At 40.4% G+C, this 26,358-nt stretch overlaps 1 protein-coding gene across 1 annotated transcript in view; it reads right to left on the bottom strand.

Moving 5' to 3' along the window:
* The window catches only part of Tulp3 (TUB like protein 3), a 57,561-nt gene extending 33,422 nt beyond the window's left edge, over positions 1-24,139 (bottom strand). Inside the window, exon 1 of the mRNA XM_063237667.1 lies at positions 24,006-24,139. Within this exon, the coding sequence (XP_063093737.1) occupies positions 24,006-24,046 (41 nt within the window). The 5' untranslated portion in view covers positions 24,047-24,139. The remainder of the gene's footprint in view (positions 1-24,005) is intronic.
* Positions 24,140-26,358: the final 2,219 nt, after the last annotated feature.

Below are 26,358 nucleotides of genomic sequence, written 5' to 3'. Positions count from 1 at the left end.
ATGCCCAAATCTGCATAAAGCAAACTCTAGGCAGCCCTAAGAATAAAAAGACCTCACTGAGATTTTGGCTGCCGTTTTCCAGCTCAGTTTGCAGTGAACAATACAGACAAGTGGTCTGCTTCTGTCAACACAAAGCAATACTCATCACAGGAGTCTGGCATGGTGGCACACAGCTGAGGCAGGACGATCACCAGGAGTTCCAGGCCAACCTGGGGCCCATAGTACGTTCAAGGCCAGCCTAAATTGCATAGCCAGATTGTCTCAAAAGAAAAAAAAAGAGAAATTAGTGTGTGTGTGTGTGTGTGTGTGTGTGCACAAAAAGACCTACACAAGAATGTCAATAACTATATCCAAAATACCAAAAACTTGAATCACATGTTTAAAAACAGAACAGGTACACAAATTGTGGTATATTTACAGAATGAACATTACTCAACAATCAAAAAGAAAAATGTGTGTATATATAACACAGTTAATTCACACAAAAAAATTATGCTGAATGAAAACAGTCTTACAGAAAAGAGAGTATATTGTATGACTATACTTTTATGAAATTTAAGAATAGATAAAAATAATCTAGTAATTTAATATATGTATTTCCAATCACTATTTCATCATTATTTGGTAGAAATGCAAATGGCACACAGCCACTTTGGAAGCCAGTTTGGCAGCACAAAGCTGAACACATTTTTAATCTATGACCCAGCTCCTTGCTATCCAATCATGCTGCTTGGTATTTACTCAAACAATCAGAAAGTTTGTCCATATAGTAACTTACACATTTTATTGCAATAAAAATAAATATGCTAATGAGCCATGACAGGATGTGAAGGAGCCTAAAGGCCAGGCTGGACCCACAGTACACAGCAAGACTTAGTCTCAAAAAACATAAAATGAACCAGATATGCTGGGCATGATGATGTATAACTGTAGAGCCAGCTATACCTGTAATCCCCGCAGTCAGAAGGCTGAGGCAGGAGGATCACTGTGAGTTCAAGGTCAGTCTGGGCTATATAGTTGAGTGCAAGGTCAGCTTGAACTACAGAGTGAGACCCTGTCTCAAAAAAAAAAGCCAGGTGTAGTACATGCCTGTAATACCAGCACTCAAGGGCTGAGGCAGGAGGATCATCTTGAGTCAGAGGCCAGCACGGACTACACAGTACTTTAAGGCCAGCCTAAACCTAATAACAAGACCTTCAAGCCCAGTCTCTCAGGTGGCTTAACTACACTGATGTCTCCACAACTGGGAGCTGATAGAGAGGCTGGCACAAGCCCGAGATCAGCAGCCACATCTTCTTGCCAGGGATGCTGATGCTGGATCTCAGAGCTACTTATGCAAAGCAATGCAAGGAGGGGCAGCTTGAAGTTTATCTACCCTTTCCTTCTTTTTCAGAAACCTGGTAAAGAAGAGCCAGAGAGCCTGTTTTACCCAGCTGCAAACAGATCATCTAGGTACCTAGTATGCTTTTTGACTTCATGTTTCTGATCTCTGTGACACTTTGCTCAGATTTCTTACTTTTGGGGAAAACTGCTGTTGGCAACTTGCTAACCTGCCTGAATAGAGGCCAATCTCATTTCATACTCATAGTCTTACTTTTCATGCTTTTCATGCTCATAGTCTCATTTGTGCTTTTCCCCTAGATGGCCCTTTCATTCTTGGGGTGCTAGCTAGTCAGAGCTGCCATCAACGTTTGTTCCTAGATCCCTTCTGTGTATTAGGATTTTTAAAATATACATACATGAAAATTTTCACGTGATTCTCTTTCTGAATTTCTCCTTGAGAACTCCTTCTGAAATCCCAATTTTTCTCAAACTAATGCCCCTAATAATTTAGTATATGTATTTCCAATCACTAATTCATGATTATTTTGTCATACTGTGACATCCTATACCTCATTTCCCACTGCCAAGGAATGCTAACTTCATTAATTTATGTTTATGACAACTATCTATCAATGTGACTGTGGATAAATTGATAAATGTGTGTAGATGAATTTAATACCAGAAAAATCAATGGAAAGACAGAAACGAAACACTTCTGATATAGGAGGCAGGACATGGTAAAGCTGGCTGGGGAAATAAGCGGGACCTGTCAATACAAGATCCCAGGACTGCAAGGATGCACTTTTTATTTTATCCTTTTCTCTGTTATTGGCCCAAGTTTGCTCTACAGAGCCAGTTTTTCCCTTACCTCCTCCCCCCTCACTTTTCAATGCAAATGCATTTTTAAAAATATATTGAGTGTCAGGGTGAAACTTGATGGTAGAATGAGTGTCTGCATGTGCAAGGCTCTGGGTTCTACACCCAGCACCAAAAAAATTCTAAAATATATATGGTCAGCTTCATGGCTACTAAATGTGACTCAGAGAACAGTCATTGGGACTGGGGTATAGCTCACTGTAGAGTGTTTGCTTAGCGTGCACAAGGTCCTGGGTTTGATCCCAGCACTGGGCGGAAAAAAGTTACAAATGGCTGAAACCAATCTAAGAGCTAGTAAATGTTTCACAACATCTTTATCAACTGGGTGCCTGAGCTACAAGCAACTCATCAGAGCTCCACTGTCCAACACATGCTCACTGAAAACACCAGAAAGCTTTCAGAGAGCCGCATTTAAAAACAAAAACAAGAACAAGAACAAAACAGTAAATTTCGTCAATTACTTTAAAATCAGAAATCTGAAACTAGCTAGTGGTGGCCTCCCAGCACTCTGGGAGGCCGAGGCACAAAGATTGCCAAATTCAAGTCTGGTCTGGACAATTAGGCAACTTAGCAAGACCCTGTCTCAAAATAAAAAATTAAAAAGAGGCTGGGGATGGAGCTCAGTGCATAGGTCCTGGCTTCAATGCCAGTATTGCTAAAGGAACAAAAGAGAAAGAGGAAGAGAGAAATCTAAAACTGATGTCATTGCCACTGTTAACATCTGCAGGACCTGTTCGGGAAGGCCTTGCTCTCAGGGGAGTGGGTGACCTCTGGTGCCAATGCAGGCACAGAGCTAACAGAGCTAACTTGTTCACACATCCCAGTCCCACATCAGAGTCCTCTGCACTGTGTTTAAGCTACTGCTGTGTGAGGAGGTGAAACACTCCACTGGGATTTCTCTTGTTTTTACTACAACAGAACTATTTCCAAAACAATGCCTCTGCTAAACTTCAGTGTCATACACAGTATTTTATTTCATGACTTGGAAACAATCCTTATGATATGCAAAACCAAAGCAAAATTACAAAAGAAAAAAACATCAATATTCTAGTGTACTCAATGTTGCTAAATGGTACATAGGTTCTGGAACACAGAAGATGTAATGTTTAATAAAGTTTTAAAATTACATGGAAGAAAATTTCTCCTACTTAAGCCCTAAAGGGATATTCTGATTCATTACTCTTTGCTTTGACTTTGTAAAGTAGGTAAAAATTAAATATTACTACCCTCACTTTTTAGCTCTAGGGGTGTGAGAAGAGTGATAAAATAAGACTGGTAACGCAGAAGCTTATTTCAAATTCCCAGCCACGAAGGATTCCTGATTATGTTGCCTAATTATAGAAATAATGTCAGTAGAGGATGCTATAAGCTTAAAATTATTATTTTATTTTAGGGTGTTGGGGATTGAAAAAATTCTTTAAAAAAGAAAAGAAGAAGATAACTTTGAAAGCTTTTGGTTCTTAAACTCTAGACAAATGTTAACAGTACTGTCTCTGTTAGCTATAAAAGTTACTATGGTCAGCTATTAGAAAAGAAACTCTCAACTGGGCATAGTGGAACATGCTTTTAATCCTGTCGTTATAGGAGGCTGAGGCAAGAGGATCATAAATTTAAACCCAAGCTGGGTATGGTGGTACATGCCTGTAATCCCAGCACTCAGGAGGCTGAGGCAGGGGGACTACTGCGAGTTTGAGGCCCGCATGTACTGCATGGCAAAATCCTGCCTCAAAAAGACGAAACAAACAAATAAACAAACAATAACTTCAAGCCCATACTGAACAATTTAGATTCTGTCTTGGAATAAAAAATATAAAACAATGAGAATGTTGCTCATCCTTTTATATTTTTATATTTTATAAGGGCCTTTTATATTTTATAAGGGCCTAGGTTTAAAGTCCAATACAAAAAAAAAAGGACATTTTTAGAGATGCAATCAGTCACCCTAGTTGTTGAAATGACAGAGGCTTCTACTGAACATAAAAGACCAGAGAAGCATAAGCACAATTAAAGTGGAAACCTGATACTCCACTGTTACAAATAGTTCAAACAAACATCACAAAGAAATATCAGCATTAAACAAAACCTTCAAATACATGAATTTAAAATATCTATCAAGAGTTCCACCCAACAATAGGAAGAAATACATTCTTCTCAGTAACATGTGGAATTTTCTCCAAAACAGATTTCATACGAGTCAATAAATCAAGCTTAAACAGATGCAAAGGAACTGAAATTATAACATGCATGTTAACAGATCATAGCCCTATAAAACTACAAATCAATGATAAAAGAAAACACAGAAATTATGCAAATATATGGAAAATGAACAGGATACTATTAAAATGAGTTACAGAAGAAATCAAGGAAAAGATAGATAATTTCTAGAACTAAACAACAATGCCAGAACAATATATCAGAACTTACAAGACACAATGAAAGCAGAGGAAACTCCTCAAAGGAAAGTTCACAGCTGTGAATGCCTACCTCCATATCACAAAAACAGAATGAGCCCAAATAAATAACTTGATGATGCTCCTTAAGTCAACAATCCAAACCCAAAACTAATACAAAGAAAGAAATCATAAAGAGCACAGCAGAAATCAATGAAATTGAGACCCTACCTCCAAAAACCAACACAATCAATGAATACAAGAGTTGGTACTTTGAAAGAATAAACAATCTAACCAAAAAGAGGAGAAAAGACCCAAATCAATGCAATTAGAAATGAAAAAGTTGAGATCACAATGGACACTGTAATAAAGGATTATTATGGGCATTTACATTGTCTCTAGTTTTGAGATAATATGATACATCTCTTAAGAAACATTAATGGAAAAAATTTTAACATAATAATAAAAGATTATTAACAACTATTTCGCTTACTTGTATACCAATAAATTAAAGAATTGAGAATGGACAAATTCCTAGATATATACGAACTACAAAAACTGAATCAAAAAGACTTAATAACCCTGAATAATCCAATAATACACAATAAAATTGAAGCAATAATAATTAAAAACTAAGAAAAGCCCAGGTCTGCATGGATTTATTGTAAACTTTAGAACAGATCACCAGAACTCTTCAAGTTCTTTAATGAACTTTAAGTCATTTCTGGAATCTATCATTACCCTGATTCAAAAACTAGACAAGGATCCAACCAAAAGAGAGAACTATAGGCCAATCTTTTTAATGAGTACAGATTCAAAAATCCTCAACAAGATATTGGCAATCAGAATGCAATGAATTGGGACTGGGGATTTAGCTCAGTGCCATAAGCATCTGCCTTGCAAGCAGGCGGTCATGAGTTCGATCCCCAGTACCGATAAAAAATCAAACAAACAAAGCAATGAATCATCAAAAAGATCATAACCAATCAGGCTTCATCCCAGGGACACAAAGATGGTTCAACATATGCAAATCAATAAGTGTACCACACTACATAAACAGAAATGAGGACATAAGTCACATGATCATCTCAAGAGATGCAGAAAAAGCCTTTGACAAAATCCAAAATTGTTTCATGATAAAAAAAAAAAAACACTGAAAATAGCCAGGTGTGGTGGCTCACGCCTATAATCCCAGCACTAGGGAGGCTGAGGTGGGAGGATCATTGCGAGTTCAAGACCAGCCTGGGCTACAACCTGAGCTCAAAGCCAGCCTGAACTGCATAGCGAGACCCCATCTCAAAAAAGGAAAAAAAAAAACACTGTAGAAAAAGGTATAGAACAACTTTTCTCAATGTGATAACAGCCATTTATGACAAGCCTACTGTCAACAGAATTTTTTTGGAACCGGGAATAAAACTCAGGAAATCGTGCTTGCCAGGCAGGTACCATGCTGCTGAGCTATAACTCCAGCCCATGAACAGCATATTAAATGGGGGGAAAGCCTCTAAAATCAGAAGCAAGACAAGGATGCCCACTATCATCACTGCAATTCAACATAGTACTTGAAACACTAGCAAAAGCAATCAGGCAAGAGAAAAAATATAAAGAATTGATCTAGGAAAGGAAGAAGTCAAATTAGTATTAGGAACAGATGACATGGTACTCTATATAAAGACCCCCCCCAAAAATCTACCAAAAGACTCTTAGAATTAACAACAAAATGAAATATCAAGTACAGGTACATATTTTCTATGATGAATATGATCATTATATCTATCTAAAATGTACGAATAAAATTTGATTAAAAAATAAAATGAAGCAGGTTACACAATCAATATGCAAAAATCAGCTGCATTCTTGTACACTAATAAGCTCATAATTTCATTAAGTATACAATTAACAAGATACTTTGCAGTCAATGAAAAAAGGTACTTCTAAACCAGGTATGGTGGCACATTCCTATAATCCCATACTTGTGAGGCTGAGGCAGGAGAAATGCTGTGAATTAAAATCTAGCCTGGGAGGGGCCGGGATTTAGCTCAGCGGCGTAAGTGCCTGCTTGGCAAACATGAGATTGTGAGTTGGATCCCCAAGCCAGAAAAAAAAAAATCTAGCCTGGGATATAAAGTAAGTTCACTATACAGCCTAAACTGTATAGTGAGGCCCTATCTCAAAATGACCAAAAAAGAATCATACCTAGATAAAACACTTTAGTTGCCAAGTGTGGTAGTACATAACTTTATCCTAGCATTTTGAGAGGTGGAGGCATGAAGACCCCAGTGAGTTTAAGGCCAATCTGAACTATAAAGCAAAACCCAGCCTCAAAAAACCAAGCCAAAACCAAACTAAATAAATGCACCTATCAAATCACATTAGTTTAAAAAACAAACACAGTGAGACCTCTGGGAGAACATGAAAGATAACAGCAGCTACGGAGGCTCTCTGAGATAACCAGCTTAGATTCCAGGAATGGTGCAGTGTGGGGAGTCCTAAGCAGGGGAAGATATACCCTGCCAACCCAGGAACGAACTAAGCTGAGAGAAACCAAATGGAAATGCAATCCTGGTGCTACGACTGGAACAGCTGAAGTCTCAGTGCTGAAACTGGAACCTGTGCCTCCGGAAACCATGGCTGGAATTTCCTGCCGCTGCTGCTGCATCTGAATTGGCACAGCAGGGTTAGAGACCTGAAAGCTCTGAGAGCAGGAATTGGCAAACCGAATTGAGAGCAGAGCTGGCGGGGAGCCTGCATCGACCTGCGGTGAGTGAGAGGAACGGGGACTCTTCCATAGACTAGGAGTCTCCAACAGAGGACATTCTGGGACCAGGCAGACTAGGCGGAACAGGACGCTGCAGTGACCTCAGTCACATATTCCCCTCTCAAGCGGGATTGGTGGGGAGCGCTTGACCTGGGTGACGCCGCTTACTAAGACCCAGTAGGCTAGCCCAAACCAGGTCCCTGCACCTGGCAGTGCCTCCTAATGCAGTGAAGCCTTTAGCAGGTTGATTGACCTGGAGGGGCGGACCCAGCATAGGCTGGCCAGGTCTATGTCTCCCTAGTAAACTGCACTGGGCAGGAATACCTAGCCTGCACGATTCAAACAAACTGTAACTGACAAAGAAAAAAACTGGGCCTCCTATATACACTTGTATAGAAGGAATAAAAAGTATGGGAAGATGGAGCAAGAAGAAAGGGTCTTCAGTCCCCAATCCTGAGAACACTGATCCAGGAAAGGTAAATGCAAAGCAGAATGAGGACAGAAAACATGCAATATCAGACACGGCACCAATAGACATAAAGTGTTATCTCCAAGACCTCATAGACAAGTTCAAAAGTGAAGTATTTAACCAAGTAAAGCAAGATATAAGTAGAATAGTTAAAGAAATGCTAAGCACCTCCCAAGAAAAAACAGATGGTGGAATGGCAGAAAAGAAAAAAAGGGGAGAATTGTTAGATGAAGATAGAAAAAACGCAGAATACATAAAGCAGGTTCAAAGAGATTACCAGGAAACTAAAAACCTCTGTTGAAAGCTGGCATAACAGCTTGAAAGAAACTAAGGATAGATTATCTGAACTGGAGGACAGATTTGTAATATGGGAGCATGAAAGGAAAAACTTCTTAAAAATAACAAGGAAATAAGCAGTAACAACACAAAGGCTAGAAGATGATAAGAGGATCTATAACTTAAGAATTAAGAATGTAAAGGAAGAAGCAGGGATACAAACAAATGAACTGCAAAGGCTATTCACAGAAATAATCAAGGAGAACGTCCCTAATATGGGAAAAGGTAAAGATACTCAGATGTATGAGGCATACAGGACCTCAGCCACCTACAACCCAAACAGAACTACACCCAGGCATATAATAATCAAGATTCCAGAAATCCAATATAAGAACAAAATATTAAAAGCTGTCAGAGACAAGCAACAGATCACTTACAAGGGAACACCCATCAGAATTACAGCAGACTCTTTGGCACAAACCATCAAATCATGAAGAGCGTGGGTGAAATAATTCAAGCTTTGAAAGACAATAACCTCCAGCCAAGATTGATATATCCTGCACAACTGTCCCTAGAAATTAATGGAGAAACAAGGTGCTTCCAGGATAAAGAGGAACTAGGGGAATTTGCAACCACCAATTCAACTCTACAGAGAATACTGCAGGACATTCTAAAAGAGAAAAATACCAAGATTCCAGAAACAGTGACAGAGAGGCCACAATGAATGGAGCAGAAAACGAAATGAAGAAGACAAACTGACAACTAATGACAGAAAAAGAGCTCAACAGAAATGAGGCAGAGAAGGTTGGATGGTATGAACAGCTATTTTGGAGAAAACAAGACATCATAATAGCTAGTGCTGATTTATTATCATCTTATTTTGAAGTCTCATCAAGCTTTTGTTCTTTTGTCTCCATTGGTCTTAACATATTGTATCTTATTGGATTTTATTATATTATAATATAAACAAGAACTTTTACAGGCAAGGAGATAATACAGAAACCACTGTTCATTTTCTGTTAGTTGGTTCTAAATACTTTGTAATACTGTCATTCTCTTGAATGGTTTCACATGGTCTTGATATGTTTGATGCTACAGTATATGAAGTTATACTCAAAGATTTCAAGGAAAGAGACACTATGGTAACTACTTTTATGTCAGGATATCTTGTGGTGAAACACTATTTTGCTTAAATGGTTATGTTCTGACCTGTTTTGTTGTTACGTCCTCTTTTATCTCAATCTCCTTTTTAAATTATTTATTTATTTTATATTTATCTTTTAAATTAAAGGAAAAAATAAATTAAAAATAGCAGGATATATTATAGTAACCCACTTTGCTTTCCTATTAACCTGATTGGAAACCCTGTATTGCTTTCACTATCTTGTTTTGACTGATTTTACTCTATTCTGTTTTGCTTGATAGTACCAAGTTTGAGAGTATAGGCAACAACTTTGAAGACAGTAAGATTCACTATGATTCCCATTCTGGTTTGACTATTATGTTCTTTTGAAGTCCTGTAATGTCTCCAATGTTTTGGTTTTATTGGTTTTGTTCTTTACTGTTTTGTTCAATTTTATTGTAACTGATGATACAGGCAATTCTTTTTAAGATAGCAAGAAGCATCTTTTTAAGATAGCAAGAGGCATTATGGTAACCATTGTTGATCACTTGGTATTCTGTTTTTACATTATGTATTATGTCCATCCTTTTGATTTGACTGACTCTGTTTTGTTATGTCACATTTGATTTTATTCTCTTCAAAAAAATTAAAGAGAACTGTTGGAGTAATAAAACCCAAAGTGTGTAATTGCCATTGTAAAAAGAGAAGAAAAGAAAGTGCTCTAAAGCATATAACTGCATGTATATTTAAGCGTATAAGATAGATAACCATATTACTGAGTTTTTGTTGGATCATTGAACAGAACTGTTTGCAGTCTCACTGTTTGAATGTCCATTTTACATGCTTTAATTTTGTAACTTGAACAACTATTTCTAAGATGACAATATGTAATCTATTATCTAGTGATTTCCTACTGTTTATTTTTTAAAATTCTGTATAACTTGTACCCTTTTTCTGTTTTTTTTTCTTTTTCTCCTTAAATAAAGTTTAAAAAATAAACACAGCATGGTCTTTTCAGTAAATGGTACTATAAAAGCTAGAGCGCCACATGCAAAAACCATGACTCTAGACCCCTACAAACATTACATATACATATACAAACATTAACCCAAAAGGGATTCAGATGTAAAAAGAGCTAAAAATATAACATTCTTAGAAGAAAATATAGAAATAAATCCTAACCATAGGTTAGACAATGACTTCCTAGCTAAAATACCAAGGCTGAAGGCACAGTTCAGTGGTGGAATGCTTGCCTAGCACACACAGGCTTTGGGTTCTATTACCTGAATCACAAAGTGGGGGGACAATAACAAAAGTAGCTCTTTTTTTAGACACAATACCCAACATGAAATAGATAAAAGAAAAATCAACAAATTGGACTATCAAAATAAAAGTTTGTATTTCAACAATAAGTGAAAAAAACAATCCAAACTGACAATAAATTGGCAGACTAAAATCTGATAAGGGAATTATCCCCAGAACTATAAAGAACTTATGTAATGCAGTAAATAAGACAAATAACCCACATCATGACTGAGGTTGTGCAGTTCAGTAGTAGAGCACTGTGCTTAGAACTTGGAAGGCCTTGGGGCTGGGGATTTAGCTCAGCGGCATAAGTACCTGCCTTGCAAGCAGGCGGTCGTGAGTTCGATCCCTGGTACCGATAAAAATGCAAAAAAAAAAAAAAAAAAGAACTTGGAAGGCCTTGCACTAAAAGATAAACCTTCAGGGCAAAGTAAATGAGTAGGCATTTCTCTCAATACACAAAGTATGATTTTTTAAAAAAAATTAGTGAATGGTTAAATTTTTAAAATATTTGTTACACTAAAGGACATATTGGCATTAATCCCTCTCAGAATACTCATTTTAAACATACATATTCCAGTATTTGAAAACATATCCCATTATTCCTACCACTTCTGGAAGTTTTATCTCTCTTTTTACACTGTCATGACTGTTTTTTAATTTTGAAGAGGATAAAACCAAGGATAATAAAACAGAAAAAAAATCAAAACAAACCAGTGTAAGTGATACAGGACTTCAAAACATTATTAAATCAACAATAGTTACCATAATACCTTTTGTTGTCTTCAAAATAGCTGCAGATACCTTTGGACATTGTAAAAATCAAACAGCACTGAACAGAACAGAAACAATAAAAACAAAACAATGAATGCAATAAAGGACTTCAGTACAAGCCAAAGTAAATCCAAAACTGCTACGATAATATATCTTGCTATCTTTGTTTTTTTTTTTTTTTTGTCTTTTTCCTTTTTATCGGTACCAGGGATCGAACTCACGATTGCCTGCTTGCAAGGCAGGCACTTATGCCGCTGAGCTAAATCCCCAGCCCCTATCTTGCTATCTTTGAAAAGCTGCTCGTGCCATCAGATTTAACATAATCAAAACAAAAGAGAATAAAATCCAACCCAAAAAAACAGTGAAAATGATACAGGACTGCAAAACAAGACAATAGGAAATCAACAATGGCTACCACCCTCAGAAGGAGATCCCCCTAGATGCCACACTGCTATCCTCTGAACAGTTGATCAAACCACAGGCCCTAGACCTGCAAGGTCAGTGAAACATCAAAGCACCACAGGCATCCAATTGCATTTCATCTTGATAGCTATCATCACAGCCTATGTTTCTGTAGACCAGCTGATTGCTTACAGGTTGTGTGTGTGTGTGTGTGTATGTGTGTGTGTGTGTGTACTTCTTGCTTGCCAGTCTATGTGCCAGAAGGTCCACAGTATGGTGGTGGCCTGCACATGGTGCTGGTTCCCAGACAAGGCTTGCTTCTTGGTGTGGCCTTGTTCTCTCTCCCTAAAGTCTATGAATGATGCTGACTTATGGGGAAAGGCTTGGGTCTGGCTGTCCTCAGTCTGCTGGTGGCCCATGCATGGCAGTAGTTCCCAGATGGGGCTTGCTGCCTGGCTGCCATGACTGTCTTGATGTTCTGAATCAATGTTTACCTTTCACAGTCATTCTGACTTTGGGAAGAGCAAGAAGTTGCACGTGGCCAGATGCAATGAATATGCTAGATGAAGATACACCATATTTTTTTTAGGGGTGCCTTTCCTTTGGAAAGCACTCAGCAGCAGGATATTTTTCATCATACCTAATAAAAATACTCACGAGAGAGGACTTCCAGAACTGACAAAAATGCCAGGCATGACAAGTTTGACACCAGCCTGGGCTACAGAATGAGTTCACAGCCAGCCTTAACTATATAGTAAGAATCTGTCTCAAAATATTAAAAACAAATAAACAAACGACAGAATGGGCAAGAAAGATGATATAAGTGTTTGATGCAAGGAGAGTATCTTGTGGGGGATTGATAATGTACTGTAATAAGTACGCTAATGTAATTTACTATAGTAAGTTTTTAACTTAACCATTCATGTATATTTGTATAACAAATGACCAATAAGCACAAGAAAAATGCTCAACATTATTCATCATACAAACCAAACCCACAATGAAATGTTATATCACATACCCTAAAATGGTTACTATTAAGAAGAAATACAATAACAAGTCTACCAAAGATGTAGAGGAACTAGACCCCTAGTACACTGCTGGAGGGAATGTAAAATGGCGTATCTGTAGAGCAGTTTGCAAAACAGTCTGGCAGATCCTTGAACTGTCCAACACTGATTTACCTTATGATTTAACAATTCCACTATTAGGCTTATCTAACAAGAAAAATGAAACTATGAAACTGTATGTCCAGAGACCTAGACACTACTGATCATGACAGCATTATTCTTTTGTTTAATAGTTCAAATCAGTCTTGCACTCATTATGTAGTGAAGGCTGGCCTCAAACTCACGATGATTCACCTGCCTCAGCCTCCCCAGTGCAGGCAGTATAGGCATGCATTGTTATGCCAGCATTATTCTTAATAACCAAAAAACAGGAAGAGAGAAGCCAGGTTGCCTCTCCCAGCAGCTGCATACACCATGTGGGGCCCAGGAAAAGAGAAGCCAGTTCACTGTTCCTGATGAGTCAGCAGAGGCCATGCTGGGTCTGGGAAGAGCACATAAAGAAGCTAGTTTGATCTCCCCGTAAGCCACACAAACCAGGTGCGATCCAGAAGAGAGAAGCCAGACTGCTTTTCCCACAAACCAACTGTCTCAGGGGCTGAGAATCAAGACTCTGTCCCAAACCCAAGCAATCAGCTGGTGGATGCTTTGGAGAACAGGTTGAGTTGATAGCAATCAAGGTACAAAAACAACTAAATTCTTGCATTGTTTGATTGACTTTGCAAGACAAAGGCTGGTAGACTGAGCATCTGTTAGGAGGATGACAGCAGGTGCTGTGGCAAATATGGGGGATTTCTTTCTGTCTTGTTTTTGAAATCCAATACTATTTTCACTGTTTTGCTTTATTCCCATTTATTCGTTTTATTGAATGCTATTTTGATCAGTTTTATTGTGTTGTTTTATTTGATTTTATTATGTTTGGGGAAATGGACAACTATTGTAAAGATAACAAGATATATTATGGAAGCCATTGTTGATCTACTGTCCTGTTTTGAAGTTATGTATTACTTTCATTGCTTTATTTTGATTGGCTTTATTCTGTTTCATTTTCGTGGATTTTATCCTCCTTAAAATAAAAAATAACCGCCTTGCAAGCGCGTGGTCGGAGGTTCAATCTCTGGTACCAAAAAATAAAAAAAATAAATAACCTAAAAAGAAAGTATAATATAATCAAGCTACAGGGCCATTGATTAATGAATTGTGAAACAAAACGTGGTGTAGTGTTATAACAGAACACTATTTAGCAATAAAAAGTAATAAGTACTAGCCAGGCATGGTGGCACGTGGCTGTAATCCCAGCACTCAGGAGACTGAGGCAGGAGGTTGCTGCAAGTTCAAGACCAGTCTGGGCTACAAAGTGAGTTCAAGGCCAGCCTGAGCTACATAGTGAGACCCTGCCTCAAAAAGACAAAAACACAAAAAGTAATAAAGAACTGATAAATTCAACACATAACAGAATGAGTAAACCTCAAATATTTTGCTAATTCAAAGAAGCCAGACACAAGACACCACATCTTACGATTCCAGTTATATGAACATTCAGAAGAGGCAAATCCATAGAGATAAGAGTAGATTACTAGGGGCTGGGGATTTAGCTCAGCGGCATAAGCACCTGCCTTACAAGCAAGCAGTCGTGAGTTCGATCCCCGGTACCGATAAAAAGGAAAAAGACAAAAAAAAAAGAGTGGATTACTAGGTACCCCAGGAATGGGCATGACTATTAACGGGTAGGTTTACTGAGGTGAACGTTGATGAAAATGTTCTAAGACTAGATTTCAGTGACACTGCACAGCTCTGCAAATACACAAAGGACTAGTGAACTGTACACTTAGGTGAACTTTATGGTATGTGTATTACATCTCAATATAGCTTATAAAAAGGGTCAGTATTTTTATTTTCATTATATAAATATAAGTGAGGGGGAAAAGAGATCTGTGATGTCTACAGAAATAGATTTCCAGGATACATATAAATGTTAACAATAATTAACATAAAACTAGGGTTCAAAACTGTATTACTTAAAAGCAGGCATTTTTGAAAGCTAAAACAAAAAGTATCACGATAGAATTTAAAAATCGGGGCTGGAGATTTAGCTCAGTGGCCTAAGCGCCTGCCTTGCAAGCAGGTAGTCATGAGTTCGATCCCCAGTACCGATAAAAAGGAAAAAGACCAAAAAAAAAAAAAAAAAAAAAAAAAAAATCAAAGCAAGCAGGACAGCGGAATAGGAAAGCTTCTAACATTCCATTTATTTACTTTTGTAATTTCTTAGGTTAACAACCAGTCTTTATTTTCCTTCAGTTTATGGACATTTAAATAGCCTCAATACATTTTAATTCTGCACCTAATAATCTATTGTTATTGGGTGAAATGGTGCACACTTGTGATCCTAGCACTCTGAGAGGCTAAGGCAGGATTACAAGTTTGTATCAAACCTGGGCAACTAAGTAAGTCAGCAAGACTCTGTCTCAAAATTAAAAACAAACAACAAAAACAATTGTGAGGCTGAGGCAGGAGGATCACTGCGAATTCAAGGCTAGCCTGGGGTACAAAGTGAGTTCAAGGCCATTCTGAACTTTTTTGTGAAAAAGATAAAGAGAAAAAAAGAAAGAGAGAGAGAGCGAGAAAGAAAGGAAGGAAAAAAAAAAAAAGAAAGGCTGGAGATATAGTTCAATATGAAGGTCCTGGGTTCCATCTCTAGCACTGTATAACTAACAAAACCCAAAACACTGAAATTTATATGGGTGCTATACCGGTAGTTTGGATGTTCAGTGTCCCCCAAAGACCCACATGTTAAAGGCTGGGTCCCCCAGCATTACTCCACTGGAAGGTGGTAGACCTTTAAAAAGTGGGCTCTTATCCCTGTGGGGTGGCACACGTGTAATCTTAGCACTTTGAGAGGCTGAGGCAAAAGGATCACAAGTTTCTTTCTTTTTTTTTTTTTTTTTTGTCTTTTTCCTTTTTATTGGTACCGAGGATCGAACTCATGACTGCCTGCTTGCGAGGCAGATGCTTATGCCCCTGAGCTAAATCCCCAGCCCCAGGATCACAAGTTTCAAGTCTTACCCAGTCAACTTAGTGAGAGCCTGTCTCAGAATAAAAATAGAGGGACATAGCTCAGTGGCAGAGTATTTTGGTGGTGATCACCAACACCACCAAAAACAAGCAGTCTGGTGGGAGCCTGCAAGTGAGTGGAGGCATTCCAAGGGGCAGGTGGGAGCCCACACACCCCTCTTTCTTCTGCAGCAGCCTTGTGAGGTAAGCAGCCCAGCTCTGCCCCACTATGTGCTCTCACCATGATTGGCTGCCTCACCACAGGACCATGATTAGCCATGCTAACCGTCCACTGAAACCTCCGATACCAGCAGCCTAAACAACCCTTTTCTCTTTACAGCTTGTCTCAGGGATTGCTATAATGGAAATCTGGCTAACACAATGGGGTACCACAGACAGAATTCCCAACATGTTTCTACCAGCCAGAGAAGGTGATTCCGTGCTCCAAATGAAACTGGAGAAAGGAAGAGAGACAGTCCCTGGAGACCTTCTGCAGCTCCCAGGACACAGACAGGTACCGGTCTGGTGGCTGTTAAGAGGTAGCCAGGAAGGAGGCAAGTGGCTGGAGAGCAAGTGATGCTTCATCTGTATTTACAGCCACATTCATGACTGCAGCCACTTCTGGCTTTGATCCTGTCATGTTAGTGCAGGCCTGGCTTATCACAGAAGCTGAGCCCGACTATGAACTGCACATGAGGCAGCCAGGCTGCAAGCTCCTGTGAGTCACCCTAAAATAATCCTGTCCCAACCCCAAAGAAGAACTGAATTTAGGAAACAGGTCCTCCAGTGCCAAGAAGGTTGGGTCCACTCATCTATAGAGCAATGCATTGTTTTCTGTGTGAAATAAATCATTTAATATGCATATTTTCACTTCTGTTAACTTACTTCATTTCCACCATGCATGTGCATCTAGTTTGACTGGCTTCGTATTTTCTTATATACAGCAATCTTCAACAAGAGATGATTAGGCTGACCTGTTTATTTTCCTCCTTTTTTTAGTGGAGCTGGGGATGGAACCCAAGGCCTATCTCATTGAAGTGTTCCACTTACTACGCTTCACCCCCAAGCCCTAAATTCCTCCTTTTTTTCTTTGGAGACAGGGTATCAATGTGTATTCCAGGCTGGCCTTGAACTCTTGGCAATCCTCCTGCCTCAGCCTCCCTAGTGCCAGGATTATAGGTGTGCACTGCCATGCCCAGCCCCAGCCCTAGCTCCAGTTAAACGGCACAAAGCATCTGGTCCTCAGAGCTTTATCAACCTGAACACTATGGAGAGGTCAGAGGGAGCAGTTTAGCATGGCGGTTTTTGCTGAAACCTCTTAACTGGAAGATGCACAACAGACCCGGACCTACTTAGTATTCATATCTCACCACTTGGTTAAGTGGTAAAGACGAAAAACAAGCAAATCTCTTGCAAACACACCTAAGGCAGACAGTTTCATTTTTGGAAACTCAACTAATGATATCTTCAAATCCAGGATTCTTTTGGTTCTCAAGAAGGGAACTATTAACCAAGTATGGGGACACATGCCTGTAATCCCAGAGCTCTAGGTTACTGAGGCAAGAGGATTGCAAATTTTAATCTAACATGGGCAGCTTAACAAGGATCTGTCAAAAAATTATATTTCAAAGGGTTGGGGATACAGCTTGTTGTGAAGGCCCTGGGCTAAATCACTCATACTGCAAAAAAAAAAGAAAGGAGGGGCTGGGGATTTAGCTCAACGGCATAAGCACCTGCCTTGCAAGCCTGTGGTCGTGAGTTCGATCGATCCCTGGTTCCAGTAAAAATACAAAATATAAAAAAAATAGAATACAAAAAAAAAAAGAAAGGTAACATCAATTCTTGTGTACAATTTTTCTTACTGGTAGCATTAAAGCTTTCTTCTCTGGCCATCCTTCTGTAGTGAAGTGATTTCACACCTCAAGTGAAGTGATTTCTGCAGAATCAGCATGAAGATGTGTGCTAAGTGTGGGAAGCTCTTTTGGGAGGCTGAGGCAGGAGGATCACAAATGAGAGCCCGGCTGATCAAAATAAAAACTAAGCGCAGCCTGATTAAAAGAAAAACTAAAGTGCTAGTCAGTCTCCAGTACCACAGACAGACACAGACACATGAAGATGTCTGCTGTCATCATCAGAGCTGTGACCATCTTCAAATGGATCAGACCACACTTCTGACCTGCTGGCTACACATCTTGAACAGCAGCAGCCTGATGGATGACTTGTTTATGTTTTCAGTCTCATCAGGGCCAGAGCCACATGAGTTAGAAGGCAGTCCTTGCTAGTGAGGACCCAGAAAACAGGGCAATGCACAGGTTCCAGGACAGGGTGCTGGGCCTGGGGCTGCCCTGAGGCAAACAGCCATCTCTCTCCCTCCATGGCTTGCTTTCTTTCTCTGTTCTTTTCTTTCTTTTTTTGGCAAAGGAAAAGGGATGTGGGAATTAAACGGCCGGCTACTTTGTCACAGCGCTATACCTCCTACCCCTATCTTTAAAATCCAAGTTTCACCTTGAAAACTGACTTTTAGATTCTACTCCACAATGCAACTGGTTCTAGTCTAAAACAGAAAGAACATCTACTGCCCTCTTAATATGAACAGTCATAATATGAGTAACTATGACCTTCCACCAAGAAATATTACCTTGTGACTTTGCACTGGGGTTGCAAACTACAGCCATGGAGCTAACTGGTCTACTGCTTGTTTTTTGTTTTGTTTTCAGGGGTTTTTGTTTGTTTTTTATTTTTGTCTTTTTGAGACAGAGTATCCTATGGAGTTCAGGCTGGCCTTGAACTCACTTTGTAGTCCAGACTGGTCTCGAACTTGCATCAATCCTCCTGCCTCAGCCTCCCAAGTGCTGGAATTACAGGCATGTGCCACCATGCCTGGTTTGTTTTTGGTTTTTTTGAGGCAGGGTCTCACTCTATGAATTCAGTATATAGTCCAGGCTGGTCTTCAACTTGCTAAGACCCTCCAGCCTCTGCCTAGGATTACAGGTGTGTGCTACCATACCCAGCTCAAACTGCCTGTGTTTACATCATGCCTGTCAGGTAAGAATGGGTCTTGTTTATTTGTACAGTATTGGGGATGGAACCCTGCTCGGCCACTCCTCTAGCCCTTATTCTGAAGACAGTGTCAGTTGCCTAGGCCAACCTTGAATTTGTAAACCTCCTGCCTTAGCTTCCCATGAAGCTAGAATTATAAGTGGGCACCACACTGGGTAGTTTTCACATTTTAAAAGGCAAAATAAATAAATAAATCAGAATAATATTTTGGGATATGTCAGAATTCTATATATGGAATTCAGATTCCAGTTTCCATAAACAAAATTCTATTTATTTATATATTAATCTATGGCTGCTTTGTGCTGCAGCAGCAAAGCTGAATAGTTCCAGCAGAGACCGCAAGGCCCATATAACCTAAAATATTTGCAGCGTGGCCCTTTACAGAAAAAGCCCCTGATCCATGGTTTAGCATGCATCAGCTTAAACCAAAGGGTGCACCTACTTAGAAAGGCATGTGAGCAGTTTCCAAGAGAACATGACCTGCCCCCACATTTCCTTACCCAAAGTAGTAAGAATGACAATTCACAAGGTTATTCTGAGGTTAAGCATAAGGTTAGGCGAGGGTTAAATGATACTAAGCACTAAGCCCAGAGTAACCACTCAACAGCAGCAACTGCTGCTAGTACTTTACTTCTCAAATAAAAAACTGTTTTACCTTAATTGTGTCTTCATTGACAAGACTATAATCATTTCACCATGTTATTACGATTCAAAACCTTCAATGTAGGGCTGTGGGTATGGCTCAGTGATAGAGCACTTACCTAGCCTGCACAAGGCCCTGTGTTCCATTCCTAGCACCAAAAAAAAATTTTTTTTTAAATCAGTACCAGGGATCGAACTCACGACTGCCTGCTTGCAAGGCAGGTGCTTATGCTACTGAGTTAAGTCCCCAGCCCCTTCTAGCACCAAAACAAACAAAACTTATCTGTAGTATTTCTATGTTGGAAACACAAATATTTTTAAAACCTTTCCATGTTGTCTTTAAAACTTCAAAGTTTTATTGCTACTAAAACATTACTAAAATACACTGTCACCTTGGCAGCTGGAATACTGTTCTACTTAGTAAATACTTACTATCATGTGCCAGAATATCCATTATATAGATATTATTTCTTCTAAGTCTCAGAACTACAAGATAGGTGCTATGATTCCATAGTTCAGATGAAGTAACAAACTCAAAAGATAAAACAATGTGTCCAAAGTCACTCAGCTTATCAAAGAAGGAGCCAGAACTCAACCATGTCTCACTACCATCTACTCCCATATGCTAAGGCACTACCGGTCACATGTTGCTATGTCAGCACAGGATCAAGGATTTCATCCCTATGGTATTTCAATAAATTCATTAAGAATCTTTTCATTCACAATGTCAGTTCTTCTGCTATTTTTAGGCAGAGGAATTTCTAAGCCAGTGAGTGAATTTCCAAGAATCTTTATGGAGCTGGAGAGCTGCTCAGTGGTACAACAGATGCTTAGCAGGGGCCAGACTCTGGGTTCCATCCCTAGCACCTAGTCATCAGAATTTGTATTTAAAGGGATCACAGTTTCAGGTAAATGTGGCAATAGCTACTAATAAAGTGTAAAGACAGGCTTACCTTGCCCAAATCTTAAATTTCAGTACTGGAGAAGCATATTTTCACACATATTGAGACAAAAATATATGTGGTAAATGAGCATAAATATCAAATTAGAGCCAGGCATCATGGTATTCTATAATATACCCTCCACTATCAAAACCATTATAAAACTAATTCCTTAGTGAATTCCTTAGGATACCTTCTTTGGGGATTAAAATCACAAACGCAAACAACAGCACATGACAACCAAAAAGCAAGTATCTGGAACAGTAACCTGAGACATTAGTTATCAGGCTAGGGACAACCTAACCTGTCACAAAAACATACAACTAACTACTTGCTTTTGAAGCACATATTCAGGTACATATTCATTATAGGTACAAACCTATAATCCCAGATTTTGACAGAAAGTAAAAAGAATGAAGATGTGTTATTTACATGTACCAATTCCTCATGATGAATGTAATCATTATGTACTGCAAATGAACTAATAAAAAATTAAGTAGATCCCTAGCTCTCGCCCTGTATAAAAATTAATTCAGCATAGTTTGAAGACCTAGATAGAAGATCTGAAACTACACAGAGATGGTGACACACACCTGTAATCCCAATACTCTGGAGACTGAGGCAGAAAGATCACAAATTCAAGCCCAGCCTGGACAGCTCAGTGAGACTGTCTCAAAACAAAAAGGGCTGGTAAGTAGCTTAGTGTCCAGTAGCACCAAACAAACAAACAAATCTGAAACTTTAAAACTGCTAGAAAAAAAATACAAGGAAAATTGGGCATGCCTGTACTTCCAGCACTCAGGAGGCACTCACAAGGCTGAGGCAGGAGATCACCACTTTGAGGTCAGCATGAGCTACATGGAAAGCTAAAGGTCTGCCTGGACCACATAGTGAGACTGACTCAAAAAACCAAACAAACAAAAAAAGTAAGGGAATACACTTGAAGTCATGGGCATAGGCAAAGACTTCCTGAATAGAACTTCAAAGGCCCATGAAACAATAACAAGAATCAACTAACAGGAAACTACATCAAATTAGTTTCTGCACAGAAGACCAAAGTATAAATAATTTAAAAAGCAAAATATGTAAAAGACATAGGAAACATGGAAACAAATCTTTAGCAAATGGGGAAGGGATCAAAAAATAGAGGGTCAAGGATATAGCTCAGTGGCATAGCTCCTGCCTGTCAAGCATGAGCAAGTCTCAGTACAAAAAAAAAAAAAAAAAAAAAAAAAGGAAAAGAAAAAAAAAATGGGCTGAGGATACAGCTCAGTGGTAAGTGCCTGTCTGGTAAGTGCAAGATCCTGAGTTTGATTCCTAGTACCAAAAAAAAAAAAAGATGAGGGAGGGAAGGAGAGAGAAGAGAGATGAAGGGGAATAAAAAGAATGCATACATGTGCCAACTACCCTCACAATAAATGTTATATACTGCTATGTTGTATTAACAAAAATAAAATTTAACATAAGAAAAAATCTGCCTCACAGTATGCCAGTCACATAATTCTAAGAAAAAAATCACAGGAAATGTATAAAGTCAGATGCTATCCTCACATCAAAAACTGTAAACACTGGAATATCTTTCATTGTATTTCATCAAAAGCATGAAATATAAAACCCAAACCCAAAAAAAGCAAGAGACATTCATTCCTTCTTAGCAACCAGTTACACAGTAACAGAAGCTTTACTAACATTACCTAGGACAGGAGAAACAGTGATTCACACATTCCCTTCTATGTCAATTCAAAAAATTATAAAGAGCTGGTCTGTTTGGGAAGAAAAGGGGGTTAAAAATTTAAAAGCCCACATCATGTCACATGCCTGCAGTTCCAGCACTCTGGGAAAGTGAGGCAGGATGATCACAAGTTCAATACAGCCTGGGCAATTAAACAACTTAGCAAGACCCTGTCTCAGAGTAAAAAAGGCCTAGAGATGTACCTCAGTGCAGTCACCCTGGGTTTTAACGTCCAGTACCAGGGTCAAAAAAATCTCACAACTTTAAAATTATACTTTTAAGCTTTGGGCCCAATAAATAAAAAATCACTTTGCCTTCTAGTCCTAATTTCAAAGTCAATTCCACTGTTCTTCCTTAAAATCATGAATCATATCAAATGTGTCAGTACTCCTGCCATGCATGCCACTAAAAGCTGAGTGCCCACAACCGAACAAACATCCTCTGAATTCAATGAGATGTTGAACACTAACCTCCCCCAGCATTTCCACATTGATACTTATAAATGTAAATTGTTCTCTCAACTTGGAAAAAAAAAGCACGGTGAATGAATTTCATAGAGCTCAGCTGTCAAATAAATAGACCTTGGTAAAAGACGAAAATAGGTGCTCTTTATTCCAACACTTTCTTTGTAATTTTTAAAAAGCAGATAATCCCAGCACTCTGGGAGTCTAAACTAGGAAGATCTCAAATTCTTGTTCCGCCTGGGTAATTTAACAATTCAGCGAGACACAGTCTCAAAGTTTAAAATACGGGTGGCGATCTAATTGTCTAAGACCTGAGTTTAATTCCCAGTACTGAAAATAGGGGGAGAGAAGGGACTGCTTACCTACTAGTTTAAATAACAGACTGAATCTTTACACGTCGAATCTTAAATTTCTTTTTTTTTTTTTAATCGGTACTGGGAATCAAATTCATGACCATGCGCTTGCAAGGCTGGCGCTTTATGCCACTGAGCTAAATCCCCAGCTCCTACACGTCAAATCTTTAGCTGGCAGAGCAATGGAATAAAGAGCTAATACGGTTGGGATGTGTGATTTAAATCCTCAGCGAATGCTGAGCCGCTCATCAATGATTTACTGGGTTCTCCATTAACTTCTCACCGACCTGGCTAACACAAGAGAAATCGGCTAAGATTTCGAGTGATTCTCTTTCCTTTTGGAGGAGATTTCGGGTGATTCTCTTTCCTTTTAGAAGAGTGAAAAAAAGATGGCACAGCAGAGAAAGCAAGGGAGAAAACGGAGTAAGAAGCATTCAAAAGTAAGACAGACCATCCTGAGTAAGAGACAACTACTGAGCCCCGCGAGGGAGCCCATGGCCATAATCCGAGATTCCAGGAGACTGAGACAGAAGATCGCAAGTTTGAACCCAGCCTGAGTAATTTACTGATTTAGCCAGACCCTGTTTCAAAATAAAACTTCAAAAGGATTTGGAATATAGATCAATGAGAAGGCCCAAACACTGGAAAGCATAAAGAGAAAACTAGTTTGACACTCTCAGCCCTGGGCCTCCGCCTGATCCCCACCGTCCGCCACCAACGACGGCCCCGGTACAAGCGAGCTGGTCTCAGCACAGCCTTGGCGGCCCTGTGGCTGCGCGCGGCCAGGGCGGTGCCTCCGTGTGGAAAACCCGAGGCGCGGTGCGTGACGAGGACAGTACGCCGCGTTCGGGCCGCAGGCCGCTTGGCCCGTCCCACCCCGTCCCTGGGTTCCAGCGCCTCGCCCCACCGCCCGCTCCACGACCACGAGCCTGCCTTCCGCCTGCGGGCTCCTGCGCCTCACCCGCCACCCCGTCCAGGCCCGGCGGCTGCCCCTCGGACCTGTCCCCGCGGGGCCCGAGCCCTCCGCGCGCCGCTTCCATCACTGGCGGTCACCACCCGTGGTCCAGACTCTGGCCGCCGCGGCGCGAGAGGTAAATCGGTCTGCGGCCAGCCCCGCCCCCTGGAAGCTACACCCTGTACTGACGCCGCAGCCTATTGGCCTGCGTGCCCGCAGCTCCGCTCCCATTGGCTACTGCCTCAGCGGGATGCTGGAGGGTTTCCAGGGAGCCAGAGACGCCGCGTGCTGGAAGGCGCCTGCGCTAAGGCTAGGACTCCGCGCCGGGCTGGGGTCCAGGGATTCCAGAGCACTTGGAGCTGAGGGCTATGGGCGTGTTCCGGACGGGGTCGGTGGCCTAGGTCGAATCGAAGAAGGCGCCCGACTCCCACAGATCGCCGGCCCTCTCCCCTGCGGGCACCTCCCTAGTTCCCTGTCTAGAACCGCTCTGGTACCTACAGCTACAGGGCACTACTACAGACTCCCAGCCCAGTACTACCTCAGGTCAGCCCCAGACCTGCTCTCCAGATCCCTGCAGCACGCCAGAGGGTCCGGAAACTCCTTCCATCCGCTGTGTTCTCCCGGGGGGCCATCTTCAAAGCAGCCCGATCCCAGAAGAGCCACTCTCTCTCTAAACATGCATTCTTGTTTCCAATAAATAAGTTGTGTCGCAAAACGTGGATTCCTCCTATTACCAACAGCCACTAGTCCATGGTCTTACTATTCCCTGCGGAGCTTCCTGACGTTACTGCACGTAGAATTCATAGCATTCTGAGGTCAAAGTTTTTGCGTCGGTTTTGAATCTAGACATTAATCTTTCTAGGACTCTTGTGGACACAAGCTAGAGCAGAGCACTGCGCTGTCAACGTCCACAATCTGTGAACTCAAGCTCAATCTCAGTGCTTCAAATTTCCATATATAAAACAGAACAGGCCGAGTGTGGTGGCACAGCACTGGAGAAGCTGAGGCAGGAGCATCACACAGTAGAGACCAGCCTAAACTACATAGTGAGTTCAAGGCTAGCCTATACTACATGATGAGCCTCTGTCTCAATGGGAAACAATAAAAGTTGTCTAATGAATGCAAGGCAAGAGACCACAGGACAGACTTTTGTGATAGAAACAAAGCATATCGTTTAATACCTAAGTGCAGGCAATCAGAGAATGACAAAATGCCTCAAAGAGAAGTGTTTCCCTTTTATATGGATGGAAAGAAGGCAGGTGGGAAGATTTAATAAGCATCTGTGGTTACAGTTTTATGGCAGTCTTGTATGTCAGTAGGCAAAGTCCTTAAAGTGTCTGGTATAAATTTTTGGGTGTCTCCAGATGTCCCCAAGGCCTGAAAAATTCCTTGCCTTATCTCCTTTCCTGTGCTTGCTGATAACAACTTGGTACTGAGCTGAGTTCTTTGCTAAGAGCCAAGTTCACTGAGAAAGTAATTTTCTGATGGCAAGCAGGCTTGGGGCTGGTAGAGTTGTGCCTGTCAGAGCCTCATGGGCAGAATAGTCTCTTGCTTAGTCTAGCTGTGACCTGACATAGAGTAGGTTTGTAAATGCTGAATCTGATTGGTTCTTTTGGCATAAGAGAGACAAGAAAAGGAGGAAGAAAGAGAAAGAGGCCTTTATTGCCGGCACAGGAGGGCCGCTGAAGAGATACAAGCACATCTGAGGGAGACAAGCAAAACTCAGGGCTTTTATTTGGTATTGACAGGGGTAGAGTTAAAGGGGCGTGTGGAATTGATTTACTGACAGCTGATTGGAAGAGTGTTGGCGTGCATGCAAAATGTGGAAGGTTCAGCATTTTGGGTTGGCAAGAACACGGAAGTCAGTGTTGAAGGCAGTTGCTGTTCACTGTCATGTTGATTCAGAACAACATACATTGGAAAAACCCGTCATTCCCATCTTTTGGTTGTTAGGGTGCAACGTCTCTCTCTCTCTCTCTCTCTCTCTCTCTCTGGCTACCTCCCGCTGAAGGGGTGTTGTGGCAGGGCCTATGATATGATGCAGAATGATGAGGAGCTCCCATGTAGAGGCTGGTCCTGGGGAGTTGTATCATAACTAGAAATTTTTTAGTGGTAAAAGCTTGTATCCTGGAATGGATAAACTTTGAGAGGAAGAGTTTAAAAACACAGGATGCCACAAGCAGGAAAAAAAAAACAATTGTGATTAGAGGACCTATGACAGTTACTACTATTGGTGCCCATGAATCTAGGAAGGGTCACCAGGAGGACCATGAGGTTGTATTATATACCTTGAGTCCTTTTCTCTATATTGTCTGCCAACTCTCAGAGCTTGTGAATTTGGCCCTTGACTATACCCAACTGGTCTACAAAGAACATTCTTTCCCCAGCATAGCATAG

The sequence above is a fragment of the Cavia porcellus genome, unplaced genomic scaffold (assembly GCF_034190915.1).
Source record: "Cavia porcellus strain 051 isolate PalLab524CR breed Dunkin Hartley unplaced genomic scaffold, mCavPor4.1 scaffold_27, whole genome shotgun sequence".
In the NCBI taxonomy this organism is placed as follows: domain Eukaryota; kingdom Metazoa; phylum Chordata; class Mammalia; order Rodentia; family Caviidae; genus Cavia; species Cavia porcellus.
The sequence above is the reverse complement of the archived record's forward strand: the minus strand, read 5'-3'. Positions and strand labels throughout refer to the sequence as shown.